Genomic DNA, 17341 nt, shown 5'->3' on the forward strand with positions numbered 1-17341 from the left:
AATGCAGAATGATCTCTCTTACATATGGGATTTAAAGAATCATAGAAAGGGAATGACAAATGACTCAAAGCATTCACCACAGAATCTGTGAACTGGTTTAGAGAACTGAGCTTGTTAGTATATCTTGATGGGAATACAGAAAGGCAGTATTTGACAAGGGAACTCTGTACAATGTTGGAAGGAAGCACATACACTAGTGGCGTAGGGGGATATTGGAAAGTTGTATGTATGAAACCCTATCATTAACAGTATTGTAAACAACTTTATAAAAAGTTAAAGAAGTGGGGCTGGAGAGATAGTACAGCAGGTAGGGCGTTTGCCTTTCATGCAGCCGACCCGGGATCGATTCCCAGCATCCCATGTGGTCCCCTTACCACCGCCAGGAGTAACTCCTGAGTGCAGAGCCAGGAGTAACCCCTGTTCACAGCCAGGTGTGACCCCCCCAAAAAAAGCAAAAAAAAAGTTAAAGGAGTAAAACATAAAGTTTAAGGATACCATGTTCAAATGCTAGTAATTATAACACTTTTTAAATTTTGACTTCTGATTTATAAAATATGCTAGATTAAAGGGAATAGTCGCCTTTTAATATATTATTATATGAAACTGAAACTGTCCTCCCGTTGTTCATCGATTTGCTCGAGCGGGCCCAGTAACATCTCTATTGGAGACTTTGTTGTTACTGTGTTTGGCATATCGAATACGTCAGGGGTAGCTTGCCAGGCTCTGCCGTACGGGTGAGATACTCTCAGTAGCTTGCCGGGCTCTCCGAGAGGGGCGGAGGAATCGAACTCGGGTTGGCCATATTGGCTGCGTGCAAGGCAAACGCCCTACTGCTGTGCTGAAAAAAAAAACATATAAAATTTGAAGTAGACAGAGAAGTGATTGGCATTTTAAGTGGGTTCACATAATCTGGGTTCACTGGGTATTTGTTGGCTTTAAGTCAGTTAATAGAAAAAGACAGTTATTCTGACAACAGCTAATTTTCCCACTGTGCTGACAAATTAATTTTCCAGATTCTTAGTTTAATTTCATCATTATTTATCTCAAATATTTTTTATTTTCTGAAATAGTTATACATTCCTCAAAGTGATATTCAAGTACTCAATTCATCTTCAGAGAATTCTTAAAATGGGATTCCTGTACAGATCCCCTGTTCTCATTTTAAATTCTGAGGTTTGGGCCTGAGAGGCCCAGATGTTTAGGCATTTGCCTCGCATGTGACACATTCAATCTCCACACGGCACAGTACTCTGACAAAACTCTGCTGGGTGTGGCCTAAAAATCTGAAATAAATTAATCAAATAATAAAATTTCGTGTCTGGATCTTTTAGATTAATTTTTGGTTGTCATAGTGACTTACTAAGGTATTCATAGAAGATCTTTAGGCATATAATATTCCAACACTAATTCAACCACCAGTGTCAGCTTCCCTCTACCAATGTCCACAGGTTCGCTCCCACCCTCCAGCCTGCCTCCTTGACATCCACTATTTTTGGTTTGTTTTTTGGGACACAACTGGTGGTCTGCAAGATTTAATCCTGACTCTGCTTTCAGGGATCACTCCTGACAAGGCTTGGAGAACCACAGGGGATTTCAGGTATTAAACCCAGGTCAGCTGTGGGCAAAGAAAGCACCCTACCTACCATGCTACCTGACAGGCACATTTTTAAGTTTGGTTGTGGCAGTTTGTGTCTCATGCTTAGAGTGTTGCTGGCTGTATGGTTTAAATATATACATATATCACACCTTTCCACTATTGATGTGTCTCAGGATGACTGACTCATAACCCTGTTACCCCTGGTCTATTTCTTCTTAGCTTCTTCCAACTTCTACACTTGTTTCCCTCCCTAACCTTCTCATTTTCTATAATATAATGTCAAGGATAATGTAGATATCTTTTTTTTTTTTGCTTTTTGGGTCACATCTGGTGATGCACAGGGGTTACTCCTAACTCATGCACTCAGGAATTACTCCTGGCGGTGCTCAGAGGACCATATGGGATGCTGGGAATTGAACCCAGGTCGGCCGCGTGCAAGACAAATGCCCTAGCCGCTGTGCTATCACTCCAGCCCCTAATGTAGACATTTTTTGATCTTTTGCATTCCCTCATTTGGTCCCTTGTATTCCCTCATCCTATTATTCTCTATTTCACAGATTAGTGAGATTATCCTGTAAATGTCCTTCCTCTGATTTACTTCACTTAACATGATATCCTTCAGTTCCAGTCAAGTTGCAGTAAATTGCGTGACTTCATCCCTTCTTGCATCTTCATAGTGTTCTATTGTCTATATGTAGCACTGTAGCACTGTCCTCCCATTGTTCATCAATTTGCATGAGCGGGCACCAGTAATGTCTCCATTGTGAGTGTTGTTGTTACTGTTCTTGGTATATCAAATACGCCATGGGAAGCTTGCCAGGCTCTGCTGTACGGGCAGAATACTCTCGGTAGCTTGCTGAGCTATCTGAGAGGAACAGAGAAATCAAACCCAGGTCAGCCGTGTGCAAGGCAAATGCCTTACTAGCTGTGCTATATCTCTTCATCTGTCATTTGTCATTGGATATCTAGGCAATTTAGGTATGCATATATTATTCTAAATAAATGTTTTTGCATCCTAAGGCTAAATACCAAGAAATGGAATTAAGGTTTCATATAGTAATTCTATTGTTTCTTTTCTGATTAATCTGTACTATTTCTCATAAGGGTTAAATCAGACAACATTCTCACTGGTGGTGGATGAAAGTTCCTTTTTGCCACATCCCTGCCAACACAGGTTGTTCCCAGCTTTTTTGATATGTGCCATTCTCACTGGTAGAGATATTTATTTGTCATCTTGATTTGGATTTCCCTGATAATAAGTGATGATTATCTTTTTCATGTTCCTACTGGTCTTCCTTAGGGAGGTGTCTGTTCATTTTCTCTTTTGATTTTTTTAATAGAATTTTGCGATGTTTTGGTGATTATGTATCGTGGATGTTCTTTATCTGACATGTTGAATGCAAATATTTTCTCCCATTCAGTTGGGTGTCTTTCAATTTTGGCTAATGTTTTATTTTTAGTCATGCAGAAGTTTTTTAATTTGATGCAGTTCATTTGTTACTTTTGTTTTAGTTGCCTTTGTCAATAGAACCATAAAATTGAAAACTATGACTTTCAAATTTTAAAGAATTTTGCTTCATTTTCCTGAGTGTGTTTTATTTATTCTACTCTCACCTCAAGGTCTTTAATCCACTTTGAATCAAGTTCTATTTAAAGTGTAACAGATAGAGCATCATATTTTTTTACATCCAGATTCCCCAATACCACTTGTTGAAGAAGCATTCATTACTGCTTAATCAAAAATTAGTTCATTATAGATCTAGGAATTTTTCTTTGGGTACTTTCTTCTAATCCGTTGGTCAGAGAATCAGTACTTATTCCAGTACCTTGTTTGTTTGATCAGTATAGCTTTATAGTATACTTTCAGATTAGGTAATGACATATAACCAAGATTTTAGCATTTAAAAAGTTCCATGGGACTCATGGAACTTTTAGTATGCCAAACTTTATAAAGTAAGCTAATCAGCAAAAACTATTTCATTTAGGCTTTTTGTTATGCAAAATCTTTGTAAGTTTTATAGATCTTCAGTCTTTTTTTTTTTTTTTGCTTTTTGGGTCACACCTGCTGATGCACAGGGGTTACTCCTGGCTCTGCACTCAGAAATCACCCCTAGTGGTGTTTGGGGGGACCATATGGGATGCTAGGAACTGGACCCGGGTCAGCCGCGTGCGAGGCAAACACCCTACCCACTGTGCTATCACTCCAGCCCTAGTCTTTAGAAAAGTGTACTCTTATATCAAATAAAATAAAAATAATAATTTTTTTCATACTCTATTATACAGTATATAAAAATATGGCACAAACTTAATTATGTATGATGAGATACTGCAGACAATATTATTATAAGTAATGAAATGGTAGTGTTTTATAAAAGGAAATGCAGTCTGTACTCTTCCAAATTACTCATTTTCAAAAACAGGCAAGTATGTAACATTGACAGAAGGGAGTTAGTGGAGTTACTGGGAAATGATGGCATATCTTGAAAGTGCTATAAAAAGTGTTTTTAAATTATGTAAAAAATATAAGCCAGCATAAAATGTTACTATTAACATGTAACTTTATTTTTAAGGTAAGAACTATAATGATCTATGTGGGCTAGTTTGTGGAGAACAGATAGTGATTTTAAGACAATATTTTAAGCATTTCCATAGATTCAGAGAAAGAGTTTTGAGAGAGTAGCAGTTTGGAAAGAATTTTAAAATTTCATTAGTCACCAGTGAAGCATTAGGCAAAGTATATGATGCTAAGCACCCAAGCAAGACCCCTGGGGCTCCTCTTGTTGGCATCCTATCCTATGCCACCTTTTTTCTATCCATGTGTTAATGCTCCATCTTCAAAATTCTCATTGGAAAAAAAATTGTAATTAGCAATCTTAAGCACTTTATGGCCCATTATTTTGTAATGCTTTTGTATCTTATAGAATTATAGGTTAAGAATTTATTCCTGGGCTGGGAGACTGGTAAGTGTGCATGACTGAAATATACCCACCTCGGTTCTTAGGACCACACGGTCCCCTAAGCATGGCTAAATGTATCCCTGGAGACACCCAAGCACTAGTGAGGTGATTCAGGTAATCCTCAGCACAAAAGTGCCTGAGCAGCACGACATCCTCAGTCCCATGCGATGAACTGCTGGCTAGTTGCAAAAATCACAGGTAAGACCTCCAGGCCTCCCGAGCTCTCTTGGGAGCCTCCCCTCCCCTGCAAAGTTTGTATTTCTTAGGCTTTATGCAGACATAGTCTTAATTCAAGTAGCTGAACTTTCTTCTCAGCTAACTTTATATATCTACTATTGGTGCACCAAGGGTATGACTCAAAATGATATGACTCTTCCTGAAAAATGTGTCTATACATTAAACATATGCATATATTTTCATTTATACATAAAGGAAAACTCAGGAATGATTCAGTAGAACAAAACTAACAATTATTGTTAGGCTGTAATGAGAAGGATGTGATTTTGATGAGGTTCATTAGAACTCAAACATACCCCTTAATGTCTTTCTTTTGGCTGAATTTCAAGTTGATGAGTTTTGGTTTTATGTGCAATCAATTTAAGTTTTAAATTTGAAAAAATGAGAGCAGCATGTTAAAGGATATTATATCATGATAATTTGAGCTTCTTTGTGGTGGGGAGGATGCTGTCGCCAGTGGTTTGAGTCTAATAGTTTTGCTCAGGCCAACATTATGGTAAGGATAGGGTTATATGGTGCACAGGATCTGACATGAATGGCATGTGTTCCAGCTTTTGAACTATCCGTTGTCCCCTGAGCCAAAACAGAAATAAGGCAGAGTATAAACTCACAGTAACATTTTAATGCACAAGGTAATCACAGTCTTATTTTTTTTCAGCCCCAAAGGATATATTTTACATTCTTTCCAACTTAGATATTGAAGTCAAAGACATTACTGACTCTTATGATGGTCATGCATTTTCTCGGTTCTTTTCCACACAAGATATTTTTGAAATGAACAGTAAAAGCTTCCCAATAGAGGTTGAAATTATAGAAGTCCTACAAGGAAGTCAGATGCCTAGAAGTATTTTACAGCCTGGTAAAAACATCCTGATCCACAATAAGTATCAAGCATCAAGGATCCTCGCTTCAGAAAGTAAAAGCACTTTTCCTAAGAGACACTTCTTGATCCCCACTAGCTACAAAGGTAAATTCCAGCGTCGACCTCGGGAGTTCCCCACTGCCTATGACCTTAACATAGCGAGGAACGCCAGGGAGCCTCTCTACGTGGTGGCCACCAAAGCCTTTCATGCCCCTCATGATGAGCTGTCATCAGTGTCTGTGGGTGACCATTTTCTCGTGCATCACTTACAGACTATTGAAGTTCACTATGAGGGAATGAAGAAAGCACTAGAGGTTCTCACCTGTGAAAAGCTCCTCAAAAATTCCTGCGAGGCCGCACTGCTCCCTTTGTACTTGGACGGAGGTTTTGTAGAGGAGATACATGATATGAAACAGTACCAGATTCCTACCATCTCCTCTTCCTTCCGATTTCCCTTCAATGTGAAGGTATCTGTGAGAGATCCTTCAATTAAAGAAGACATTTTGGCTTCAGTACCAGAACTGCAATTGGAGGATGCTATCATAGACTCTTACTTACTCATAAGCGACGTCGCTAACTCCAAGGAATGCTGGGAAATTCCTGTCAACCGCTTGAATATGTCTGTGCGGATCTTACGGTATTTATCTAAGGATTCAGAATCACTTCTACTTAAGTCTCCGGTGGAAGAGCTCACTGAAGAGCAGTATTGCATGATAAGGAGATATAAAAACTCTTTCTTAAAACCCCCACCTCTCCCTCCCAAACATCCCTCAGTGGAACAGAGAGAGTTAACCCCAATGACCATAGCAGAACAAAGACGATTGGCTCAACTCCAAGCTCCTAAGGTAAGACTATGATTTTAGTTGTGTGGGTTTTCTGGAATGTTTTCTTAAAGGAATTTAGTCTCTTTTTAGTTAGCTTTTTAAAAAAATTTTTAGTTAGCTTTTTAGTTAGCTTTTCCATCTTTCAAACCACATTTGAAAAGAAACTTTTTGATGCACAGTAGATGCATAAGCCATTGCCGTATTTTATACTTAATGCTTCATCAGTAGATATGTCATGAAGCTTATATTGAATTAGAAATGAAGAAATGACAGGAGTAACATTTGGCTACGATGACCCAAATTTCCATTTCAATGTGCTTGGGTAATTAAGAATGCTTAATAAGTTGCCTTCAAAGCAAATCACTTTTCTTTTGGAAGTGTTGTTCATTTTATCTAGGTAGCGTTGTTTTAATACTTCATCCAGGAAATGAGCATACAATAAACTCCCTTCTTCTGGGGGAGTTAGTGGTAGCATGCATCTATAACACATGTCTTCATTTTGTTTTATGTGCAGAAAGATGTAAAAATATCCTGGCAGAACTGTGTGTGAGAATATGAGCATCTGCCCACATTCTGCCTATCTGAGAATTGTAATCTTTAATAGTTCTATTGAAAAACAAAATCAATAAAATTGCAGACAGTATGAGATCATTACAGAATCAACAACTCCATAATCACTCTAAAGATTTGGTGAATTCAACTTCATTTCTGCTTGAAGTCTTTGCCTCTTGAAAATTGCCTGCTGAGTGCTTGGAAAGCATTTGCCCTTACTCCATGAAGCGTAGGTCGTTTATCTGGCCGGCAGTGGTTAGATGGTGTGTGGAAAGAATGCATTCTGGTCTGGCAGATGTTGTGCTCGCTGCTTGGGGAAACAAAGCAATTAGTAAAACAAAGAGGATGCTGTGTTTATTTTCTGTTCTCAAGAATGATAGAAGCCTCAGGCTCCAAGTATGTGAGTATGGAAATACTTTTTATTCCATATTTCAAAGGTTGCGTTCTGATCATATGCTGGAGAGTACCAGTAAGGATCTCGAAACTCATCTTCAGAAAAAAAGATCAAACCAGCAGAAATTTCCACTCTAGAAAAAAACTTTTTTTCAGGGGTTGTTTTGAATAAAACAACTGTTTCCAATTATGTTGATTAACAGGCTGATATTAATATAGAAGATGTCCAATTAAATGACTTCAACTGAGAAGTGGAATATTACTCTCATTTTTTTGGTGGAAGGCAGAATAATGCTCATCATTTCCCTATGTCAATCACTCCTAAAGTCCCAATATTTGTTCACATGTTACAGGCATGGCAATAGAAACTCTGATTCCCATGCTTATAATGAAGGGCCTGAGAGTAGAATATTATATAGATTGTGTGGGTAGTTCTAATTTAATCACAGGTGACTCAAAACTTTCCCAGTTGAACCTAGGGTCAGATGTAAGAATAGTCAAAGAAACACTCACTGTATTGCATCTTTGAATATGAAGCCCAGAGGTTTTGAGTCAAGGCATGCAGATGACCTCTAGAAGCTAAGAAAGACAAGAAAACATTCCCCCCCCCACCCCATGCTCTTCAGTAAGCCTTCTGGCCTCTTAATGTTAAACATTGACACCCATGTCAGATTTCTGGCCTATAGAACTCTAAGACAGTGACTGTATTTTTAAGCCACCAAGTTTTTGTCAAAGCAACCACAGAAAGCCAATATAGAACATATACTTGGAAGTGAATAGGAACTGGAGAAATAGGACAACAGGTAGAGCACTTACCTTGAACTTGGCTCCTAGGGTTCTATCCCTAATAATATAATGGAATCCCTTGAGTCTCAGAAATGATCTCTGAGCACAAAGCCAGGAATAAACCCTGATCCCTTCCAGGAGTGTTGCCAGCCCCACCTCAAACACATGCACAAATTGGGGAGGAAATAATATGTAGAAACTTTAGATAGTAAAATCTTTATGTAAGTGAAGACTTGTTTAATTTGCAAAGAGACATTCTTCTATCCCAGTTCAGTAAATTAGTTCATGTGTCCATTGAGAACTCAAGGGTAGAGGTAAGCTTCAGGAAAAATTGGAAGCTGGATCTTGAAACTGTTAGAATGAGTTGTCATTTTCATTACACATTATTTTATTTTCAGTTTGGCATTAGTCAAAAGAGACATACTTCTTATATATTATAGCTCACAGTGATATCACCATAGAAAAATATAATTTCTTTTTAAAATTAAGGTCATTTGATTGGATCACATGCCATTTCCTATTTCAGTCAACTCACTGGCCACCCAATTTGTAACTGAAAATTGAAAGAAAGTGTATGAGAACTGGCAGTCTCAAATAATATAGTTGTTAAATAATATGTGAAAATCGGAAGTGCAGAAAGAATAGCTGTCCACTATAAACAAAAAGGTGGTCAAAAAACCCTGAACTCCTAAATAAGTATTCATAGAAATCAGATTTAAAAATTTTGAAGACTTTTTGTCAAAATGTCACTGAAAATGGGCTAAGTGTTTTATTAAGAGAGGCAGTCACTAAGCAACAAATTTGTGTCTAGGCTACTAGTTGATGCGAAATTTCAGTCAGGTTTGAGAAGGCTGTGCCTCCCATTTTTTTTCATACTACAGCCATATTCAGTGATGGTAGGGTGACCCTCTAATACTGACTCAACACACACACACCACGCAATTTTATTTCACTCAATTTTATTCAATCCTGAAACTCTATCTGGAGAGAGTTTAAGGAGTTAGAGTTGGAGCAATAGTATAGTAGGTAGGGTATTTGCCACCTTACCTCCAACCTTACCTCTGGTTAAGGGTCCAGTCCTGCCAGACTTCTTCCCACCACAGGTGCCAGTCACTAGCAGTTCCCCAGGAAACAAACAGCTTCTACCTGACTTGACTACAAATTAGAGCACCTCATAAAACCCTCCCATAATTTTGAATGATTTTCTAGAGTAGTTCACAGAACTCTAGAAAATATGTTTGCCTTTTTATTAAGGGAGAATTTAAAGGATATTATGACAGTCAGATGAAGACATACATAAAATAAGGTCTAGAAGGACTCTCCAGTTACTTCTATTCCTATAAAGTTGGTTATTGATGTGTTCACCAATTGGAAGCTTTCTGAATCCAGTAATTTGACGACATTTTTGAAGCTGCTTCATAGCTGCATGATGCATTTTTAGCTCTATTTCCAGTCTCCCTCTCTCTGGAGATAGAATGCTGTTGAAAATTCCAATTTTCTAATTATGGCTTAGTCTTCTTGGTAACCAGAGCTATAAAGGAGCCACCAGGTTGTCTCATTAAAACAAACAATCTCCTACTTCTCTTAAATTACAAGAATTTAGACACTTAGAGTCAGGAATCAGGATCAAAGGTCAAATATTTGAACAAAAGATTTTCTAGGTACTCTTTTTCTCCTTACAATTAACTAAGATTCAGAAACTGTGCTAGGAATATGGAACAGTGACCAATAGACAACAGATATAACGTCTATTATCTCACAGCTATTAAGATAAAATTGACAAAACTTTTGACTAAATTTATACATGTAGGATTCTAGATCACTTAGTAATTCCTACTCATGAATTTTTCTGTCTAGTTCTGCATTTTATTTCTGAAGAACAGCATTCAACTAGAAGCTTACTAAGATGTGAATAGCTAATATGTTTAATGATTCAGGAATCACTTTCATTTACAAACAGAAGAGCAAAAAGACTGTCTAAACTTGATTTTGATTTTGAGGGGTAGCACACTCAGCAGTGCTCAGAGCTTACTTCTGGCTATGCATTGGGGTCAGTCCTGATGGGGCTCTAGGGACCATATGAAGTTCTGAGATTCGAATCTGGGTCATATGCATGCAAGGCAAATACCCTACCTCCTATACTATTACTCCAACTCCAAAACCTGACTTTGTAGTAACTGATATTAGATACTTGATGCATTAAAAACACTAAGTGACAAAAAGCATATTAGTATTTCCCACTTAAAAGATTGGATGAGAGTCAAAAGGATACTTTTGATGTAATATCTTGAAACAGATTTCTTTTCTCCAGCAATGTTACAGCAAAAAGTAAGTAGTGGTCTAGCCACTCTAGACCAGTAGTACCAGGAAATTCCTACTTGGTAGAAAATTTATTAGTCAATTAAGAAAGGTCTATGATTCTTTATTTGTGGTCAATCCCATCAATTCTAGTGTAATAGATAAAGGTTTATTTTTTAATAACCAAAAAATTAAATAATTTTGCTATAATTTTGTTTGGACCTACTGGTCCCCTAGTTTTCTTTTCTTTTTGTCAAAGCCCCTAAGCAATACTCAAAGGCCTCGGGTCCACTCCAAGTTCAGCACCCTGGGATCAGTCCTCTAGGACTGACTCCTGGCAGTGCCATACGTTTGATGACTACGTTGCAACCTCATACCTGTGCTATGTCCTGGAACCCCAGACCTTTTCATTTTCAATACTATTTTACATTGTGAAAGAGGAGGATCTTCAGTGGATCTCTTTTGAAATACAAGTTGAGTTCTGTCAGTTTCTGCATATTCCACTCAAACAAAAGTCTTGCAACCAACTATTATTATCACAATGTCACCCTTTCATATATTTCTTTTATGTTTCTTCTGATATCTACATTAAAGCTCTCTATCTATGTATGCTTTTGAAGAAACTGGAAAGAATACTTTTTGTACTTTATGGGCAAGAAACAGCCATTGAAAACAAATTTCTAAGAATTTTAATTGAATGTAGAATATTGATTTAAATTCAGGGCACAGTTTATAAGGCTAATTCAGAGCTTAACTATTCAAACTAACTTAACTCATTAAAATACTTTGTTACAGATGTACTGGAGTATTGGATACTCTATTATGAAAGTTTACTTTTGCCTTCCCAGTGGGTCATTAACTTTACTAGGTCATTTCTTCACTGTTAAATAATAGAAAAGATCTATGGACTATCTCAAAGTAAGGATATAAATGTACTTAGTTTTAGACAAATTCACCAAAGACAGGTATTCAGTTTTAGTTTTGAACCTCTTAAATTCATCTAAGATGTATAGAGATTGAGAAATCCCTCCAGATTTTATTGTTAAATCTTCAGAATTCCAAAATCACACGGACACTACTGCAGCCACGTGACACCATATGTTATTCACAACCAGCAATAGAAAACAAATTGTCTAGTGTTGCCTTTTCAGCAGATCTGAGAATTGGGGCAAAATCCCAAATAATAATGGTGGGTCTGGTGTCAAAATATTGAATGTGATCAAAGCAGAGAGAGAGTAATGTGGAAATCATCTGCCCGACAGGTAGGAGGAGGGTGTGAGATGGGGGTATACTGAGGTTTTTGGTGATGGAAAATGGGCACTGGTGAAGGTAAGGGTGTTTCATTGTATGACTGAGACTTAAACCCGAAAGCTTTGTAACTGCTCTCCTGGTGATTCAATAAATAAAATTATATATTTTTTTAAAAAAGTAAGGCAGACTTCATGCCCAATTCAATCAGTTTAGCTAGTGGATGCATAAATAGCAGTACTCCTACATTAAAAAAAATTTACCAAAGTATGATTGTCAAAGCATTCTTGGTGTAGTAAAGCATGAATAAGAAAAAAAATCTTTGTAGTAGTACTTTGAGGATCTTCTGTGACTATAAGTTGATGCAGGTATGTGGTAAAAAAATGATATGAGTAGAGATGACAGCACATCTAAAAGCCTGCAAAATTTTGTATTGAGGACTTTACTGTTCTTTTTTCTAAAGTGTGACAGTTAACTGGGAGAATAAAATTGAGGGTCTAAACATAAAGGTGAGGCTATATAAAGTGACCCCTCAGGTTCTTTAAAGTATTTGCTCATTTGGATTCTTAATCAGATTTTAGAAAACCACATTAATAAGTGACTAAATAAATGCAACCAAGTCTTCAATAATATTCTCAATAGGAATATTTTTAGATTTGCTTTCCCTGAGGATCGACTTCTGTGTCAGAAGTAGTGCCAGATACTTGGAAAGAACAGATACTCACTGGGCTTTTCGACTGTCATGAATATATATAGCTATGACTTCTCAGTGCCACACAGGAGAAATGTAACTTCTGTTTTCTGATGAAAGGGTCTATAACCAGATAGAAAAACAAACCTTTGGTTGAAAGATGAGATATTCAACTCCTTCAGAGATGGCAAGTGGGACCAGAAATCTTGCATTTCACTAACTCTGTTTGTGCATTTAATGCCCAAGTGTCCACTTTGCTGCAGGAATTTCTAGATTTCTTTCAGACAAGAATACCCAGAGGAGACATTAAGGCAAAAAGGAAGGGGGGAAGTAATGGCAAGGTACTGCGAATTGAGCCAAAATTCATACCCTCTACCAGAATTAGAGTGAAGGCAGGAAAAGGCAGAGAAAAATTCCTGGGAGTGCAGGGAGAGCACTTCAGCAGCTGCTCTGGAGTGTGAAGTCTCGTTTTGATCCCATGTGATAGTCAGAGTAGCTGAAAAGTGTTAAAGAACCCACGCTCCAGCTCTAAATCTAGATCTTCAGAGAACAGCATTATATCCACTTAATTTTTCATCTGTTAGCATTTGATTTTAAGAGATGTGGTTTGTTTTTGTTAACCTGATGTGGTATAAAAATGTGCATTTGAATTTGTGCCTCTGAAGATTGATAACTACCAATTTGGGGTATTTTCTCTTGGTCTTATGTAAATGCTATAAGCCTTCTTGCTTATGAATGGGAATGACTGTTTTAGTAATTTTCAAAGACCATAGTCAGTGAAGGTAGAACATGAATATACAAATATGAACTTTTTAAAGGAAGATCAAGAGTTCCCTTTACTTTTCTTATTATTTAGATTTGAAACAACATTTGTGAAAAAAACCTAAAGGGAACTCCTGATCTTCCTTTAAAAAGTTCATAATATGTGTATTCTGAGATTCAGTATTAGTAAATTTTTTGGCAGATATTTGAGCTGTTCCTAGGACAAGAAACAGACAGATTCATAAACCTTGATTTTTAACTTGCCTGAGGATTGTAGTTGGCGTGAACCTTGTTGAACTATTACCTTTAGCAGGAAGAAATGAAAGAGTCAGGAAGACATGGTAAAGTATAAATGGCATGCTGAGTTAAAAAAGCAGCCAAACTTGAATTGCAACTGAAACCTAGCAGGTAGAAATCTGTACACAATTGGAAATGCAGAATATTTTTAAGGTTTTGAGTTTTCTATTTAGGTTTGTTTTTTAGGTCGTGTGTGTTTCTAGATGTACAAGAGTAATCATAATTTTTAAAGTTGTGCTATTAACCAGCAGGTACTACATTAATACTTAGCTGCATAGCCAAAGAATAGTTTTGAGTTTTAAATAAAAAAGAATTTGTTAAAGTAATGCATTAGAAAACTTTGCCTGACTTCAAGAAAATTTCAACAAAAAGTTATCAAATTAATAACATAATAGCAATTTTCTGGTGAATTTATATATCTAGTGAACACTGCTTGTTCCCTGAACTCAACCGCTTGTTGGTGAGCCTCTAGATGTGCTCCATGGGGAGCAGACGATTCCTCTGCCCCTCTCAGAGAACCCTGCAAGCTACCGAGAGTATCTTGCCTGCATGGCAGAGCCTGGCAAGCTACCCGTGATGTATTCGGTATGCCAAACACAGTAACAACAAAGTCTCCAATGGAGACGTTACTGGGCCCACTCGAGCAAATCGATGAACAATGGGAGGATAGTGACAGTGATAATGAGCACCGAAATAATGAAGTACACTATTAATGAAAATATTTGAATGAAGCAAAATTTTGGCCCTATTTGAAGTTTCAAACAACAGAGAATGTTCTCTCTGGGAAAGTGAGGATAAGCATTAGTTACTACTGTTCCCCGCCTCCTCTCCCATCTGTAGAATCAAGAGAGCTAAAATATCACCAAATGTGTGACAATCATATTTTCAATGTTAGGATTAATTTTCAATGGAATAAAGAAAAGTGTATTCTGAAAAACTATTCCCCAAGAGATTGGCAAGATGATTGAATTAAATTTTTGAATAAATCATTTAAAGTTCGTTTTTAATAGGTTAGAATAGTTGTCACTTTTTTTAAGTGATTATGACCTTGGGAATCCCTATTTAGAAATGAACAGCTGAAAGAGAAGAATCAGCTATTTGCAATGTTCAAGTACTACACTTAAAATGAGGGCAATTGATTGTACATTTGCTCATAAATCACAAGCCACGTTGGCTATTCATAAACCTCCCAAACTGGTTCTCTTTTTTCATTTTTTAAAAATTATTTTCATTAACATACCATGATTACAAAGTTGTTCATTTTATAAATGGCATACTTGAACACCTCTTCTTTTGAAATACTGTCTTTGTCTTATGAAACATATCTTTATTGTTACCTTTTACTTTTAACTTGAAGTGTTCAAATACCATTAGAATCCCTCAGCAATCTCAATCTCTTCTCTTATATTTACTGATTAAGTTCCTATTACTAAAGTTCCTATAACTCACACATTTCTTATTTTATTCAAATAAACTGAATCTCAAATAGATGTATTAAGGAACACAAAAATGAATTACATTTTATATATTTATATATATTAATTCTTTTCTTCTGCTGCAGGACTAATCTTGGAAGAGATGCCAAGTGGATGAAACTCCCAAGTACACCAGTTTCCAAGCTGAGAACCCTGGGCCCTTTTTGGAGTAGGGGGCAGGCAGCCTCCCCACATCCCACTCCATTTACCGGGAAGGTCCAGCATCCCCACCCACATGCCATGTACTCCAGCATATAAACAGGCCAGCTTCAAAACTTCACAACTAATCTTGGAAGAGATGAAGAACCAAAGAATATTCCAAGTTCTACAGTCCCTGGAGTGATACCTGCAAATTTCACAATACTGACAGCCCAGTATGAGCACAGCAAATTAAATGGAAAGTTTCACAGAAGTCCACTAACCTCAGTGAGTGAAAACAATAATACAGAAGAAGACTCAATCAATACCAACAGCTCAGTACATCTTCAAACAATGACTTTAATAACATCATTATGAGATACAACAATTTTTGAAAATTCTCTTTAGTTGAACTTTTGTTTTTTAAGGATTCCATTTGTTATTTTGTTGAAACAGGCAGTATAAAGTAAATTATTTTGTGCCTGGTAAGGGGGCTGGCTTATGGGGACAGTGGTGGGTGGGGAACTAGGGACCTTGGAGAAGGGAAGGTCACCCTGGTGGTGAGATTGTTATTGGAACTTTGAATGCCTGAATCAACTGTATTATCAACCACTTTGTAAAACACGCTGATTAAATAAAGTTTAAAATTTTAAAAAATCTACTTAACTGCACTGAGATGTCATTTTGGAGGTTGGTCTTTGAGAGATGTCAGGCCATTGCACTGTGCCTGAACTGCAGAAGATACAAAGTTTTAACCAGAACTTCTTCTGGAAGATATCAAAATGGAAAAAGCAGTCAAGTAAAGAAACTTCCTCTGAACTTGTTATTTCTATAAATGTAAGTCTATCATGTTTCATATTTTTCTTTCCTAGTTCACTGTATCATTGTATCACTGTCATCCCATCAATAGTCAAATTACTCGAGTGGGCGTCAGTAACGTCTTCATTTCTCCCAACCCTGAGATTTTAGCAGCCTCTTCTTACTCGTCTTGTACCAACGATTGGAGGCTCTTTTAGGGTCCGGACAATGAGACCTGTTGTCGTTACTGTATTTGGCATATCGAATACGCCACAGGGAACTTGCCAGGCTCTGCATCACTAGTTCAGTGATGAAAAAAATATAGGCTATCTTTAGTTGTCTTGAAAAAGTAGTAATTAAAAAAAATATTTGAGGTACTGTGATTTATAATAATGTTTGTGACAGGGATTCATGTTTCAATACCACACTCTTCATCTTCAATGCTATTGCTTCAGCGGCTAAAATTTTAAGGATGATCTAGTATCATTCTTGGTATTCACAGAAACCTCTTTTTAAACAAACAAACAAACGAACAATTTGGGATTTAGATGAAATACGTTTTAGGAACTAGAAAGAATCATAGAACTGGAAATAGTAAGTTTGGAATTTCACATCAAGTAGGCAGTAACACAAGATCAAGAGCATTTATAAAGCTCTCTCTTCATTAAGGAAGATTTAGATCTGTAAAAGCACCAAAGTGAATAAGGATTAGTCTGCAAAGGAATCCAGAACAATGAAGATGTATCTAATAAGTCAAGAAAATTCTTTTTTGCTACAACTATTTAATAGCAATAGAAGATTGGGAGAGTGATTTTCTTAAATATCCACTAATTGTACATTATATGTACAATACTTTAAAATAACTTACATCTGTAATTATTTCAAAATGTTAAAGTTATGATTTTTAACACAATTATTTACACTTATTTATTTCTATAGCTATAAAATTCTAGCTATGTGCTATTTGTTGTGATAAGCACTGGAGACATATTAGGCAAATGAAATGCAGTATCCATACTCAGGGGATTTCTGTCTAGAGGATTAAACAGAGAAAAAGACAATTACATTAAAAGGAAAATGGACAGAAAAGTTTTATAATATGGAAAAAACTTAATAAGATTACATACTAAGATTTGGGAATACACTCAGAAAAATGTATTTAGATATTCAGGTTGAAATAGTTATATTCGGGTTTAGATAAGTAGTCAGAAGGGATCACATTTCATTCACTTATTTTGTTGGCAGAATATTGCTTAATATGATCCAAACTGTGTTAGGACTGACCTCTGAGGAGATCTCATGAGAGAGGGTGAGCCAGCTCCCACCGTAATGAAGCTCAGGCAGCCATTCCAGACTGCCCAGTTAAATATTCTAGATTTTCTGGAGTGGCATATCCAAACTCTACAACACTGACATCTTCGTGGTA

The 17341-nt window shown here is 36.8% G+C and overlaps 1 protein-coding gene across 1 annotated transcript in view; it reads left to right on the forward strand.

Annotated features, from left to right (window-relative positions):
- THEMIS (thymocyte selection associated) overlaps nt 1-15140 on the forward strand; it is a 103188-nt gene extending 88048 nt beyond the window's left edge. Inside the window, exons 4-5 of the mRNA XM_056126237.1 lie at nt 5450-6498; nt 15066-15140. Coding sequence (XP_055982212.1) covers nt 5450-6498; nt 15066-15071 — 1055 coding nt within the window. The 3' untranslated portion in view covers nt 15072-15140. The remainder of the gene's footprint in view (nt 1-5449; nt 6499-15065) is intronic.
- The last annotated feature ends 2201 nt before the right edge of the window (nt 15141-17341 follow it).

Source organism: Sorex fumeus, unplaced genomic scaffold, assembly GCF_029834395.1.
Source record: "Sorex fumeus unplaced genomic scaffold, SorFum_2.1 ptg000061l, whole genome shotgun sequence".
Classification (NCBI taxonomy): Eukaryota; Metazoa; Chordata; class Mammalia; order Eulipotyphla; family Soricidae; genus Sorex; species Sorex fumeus.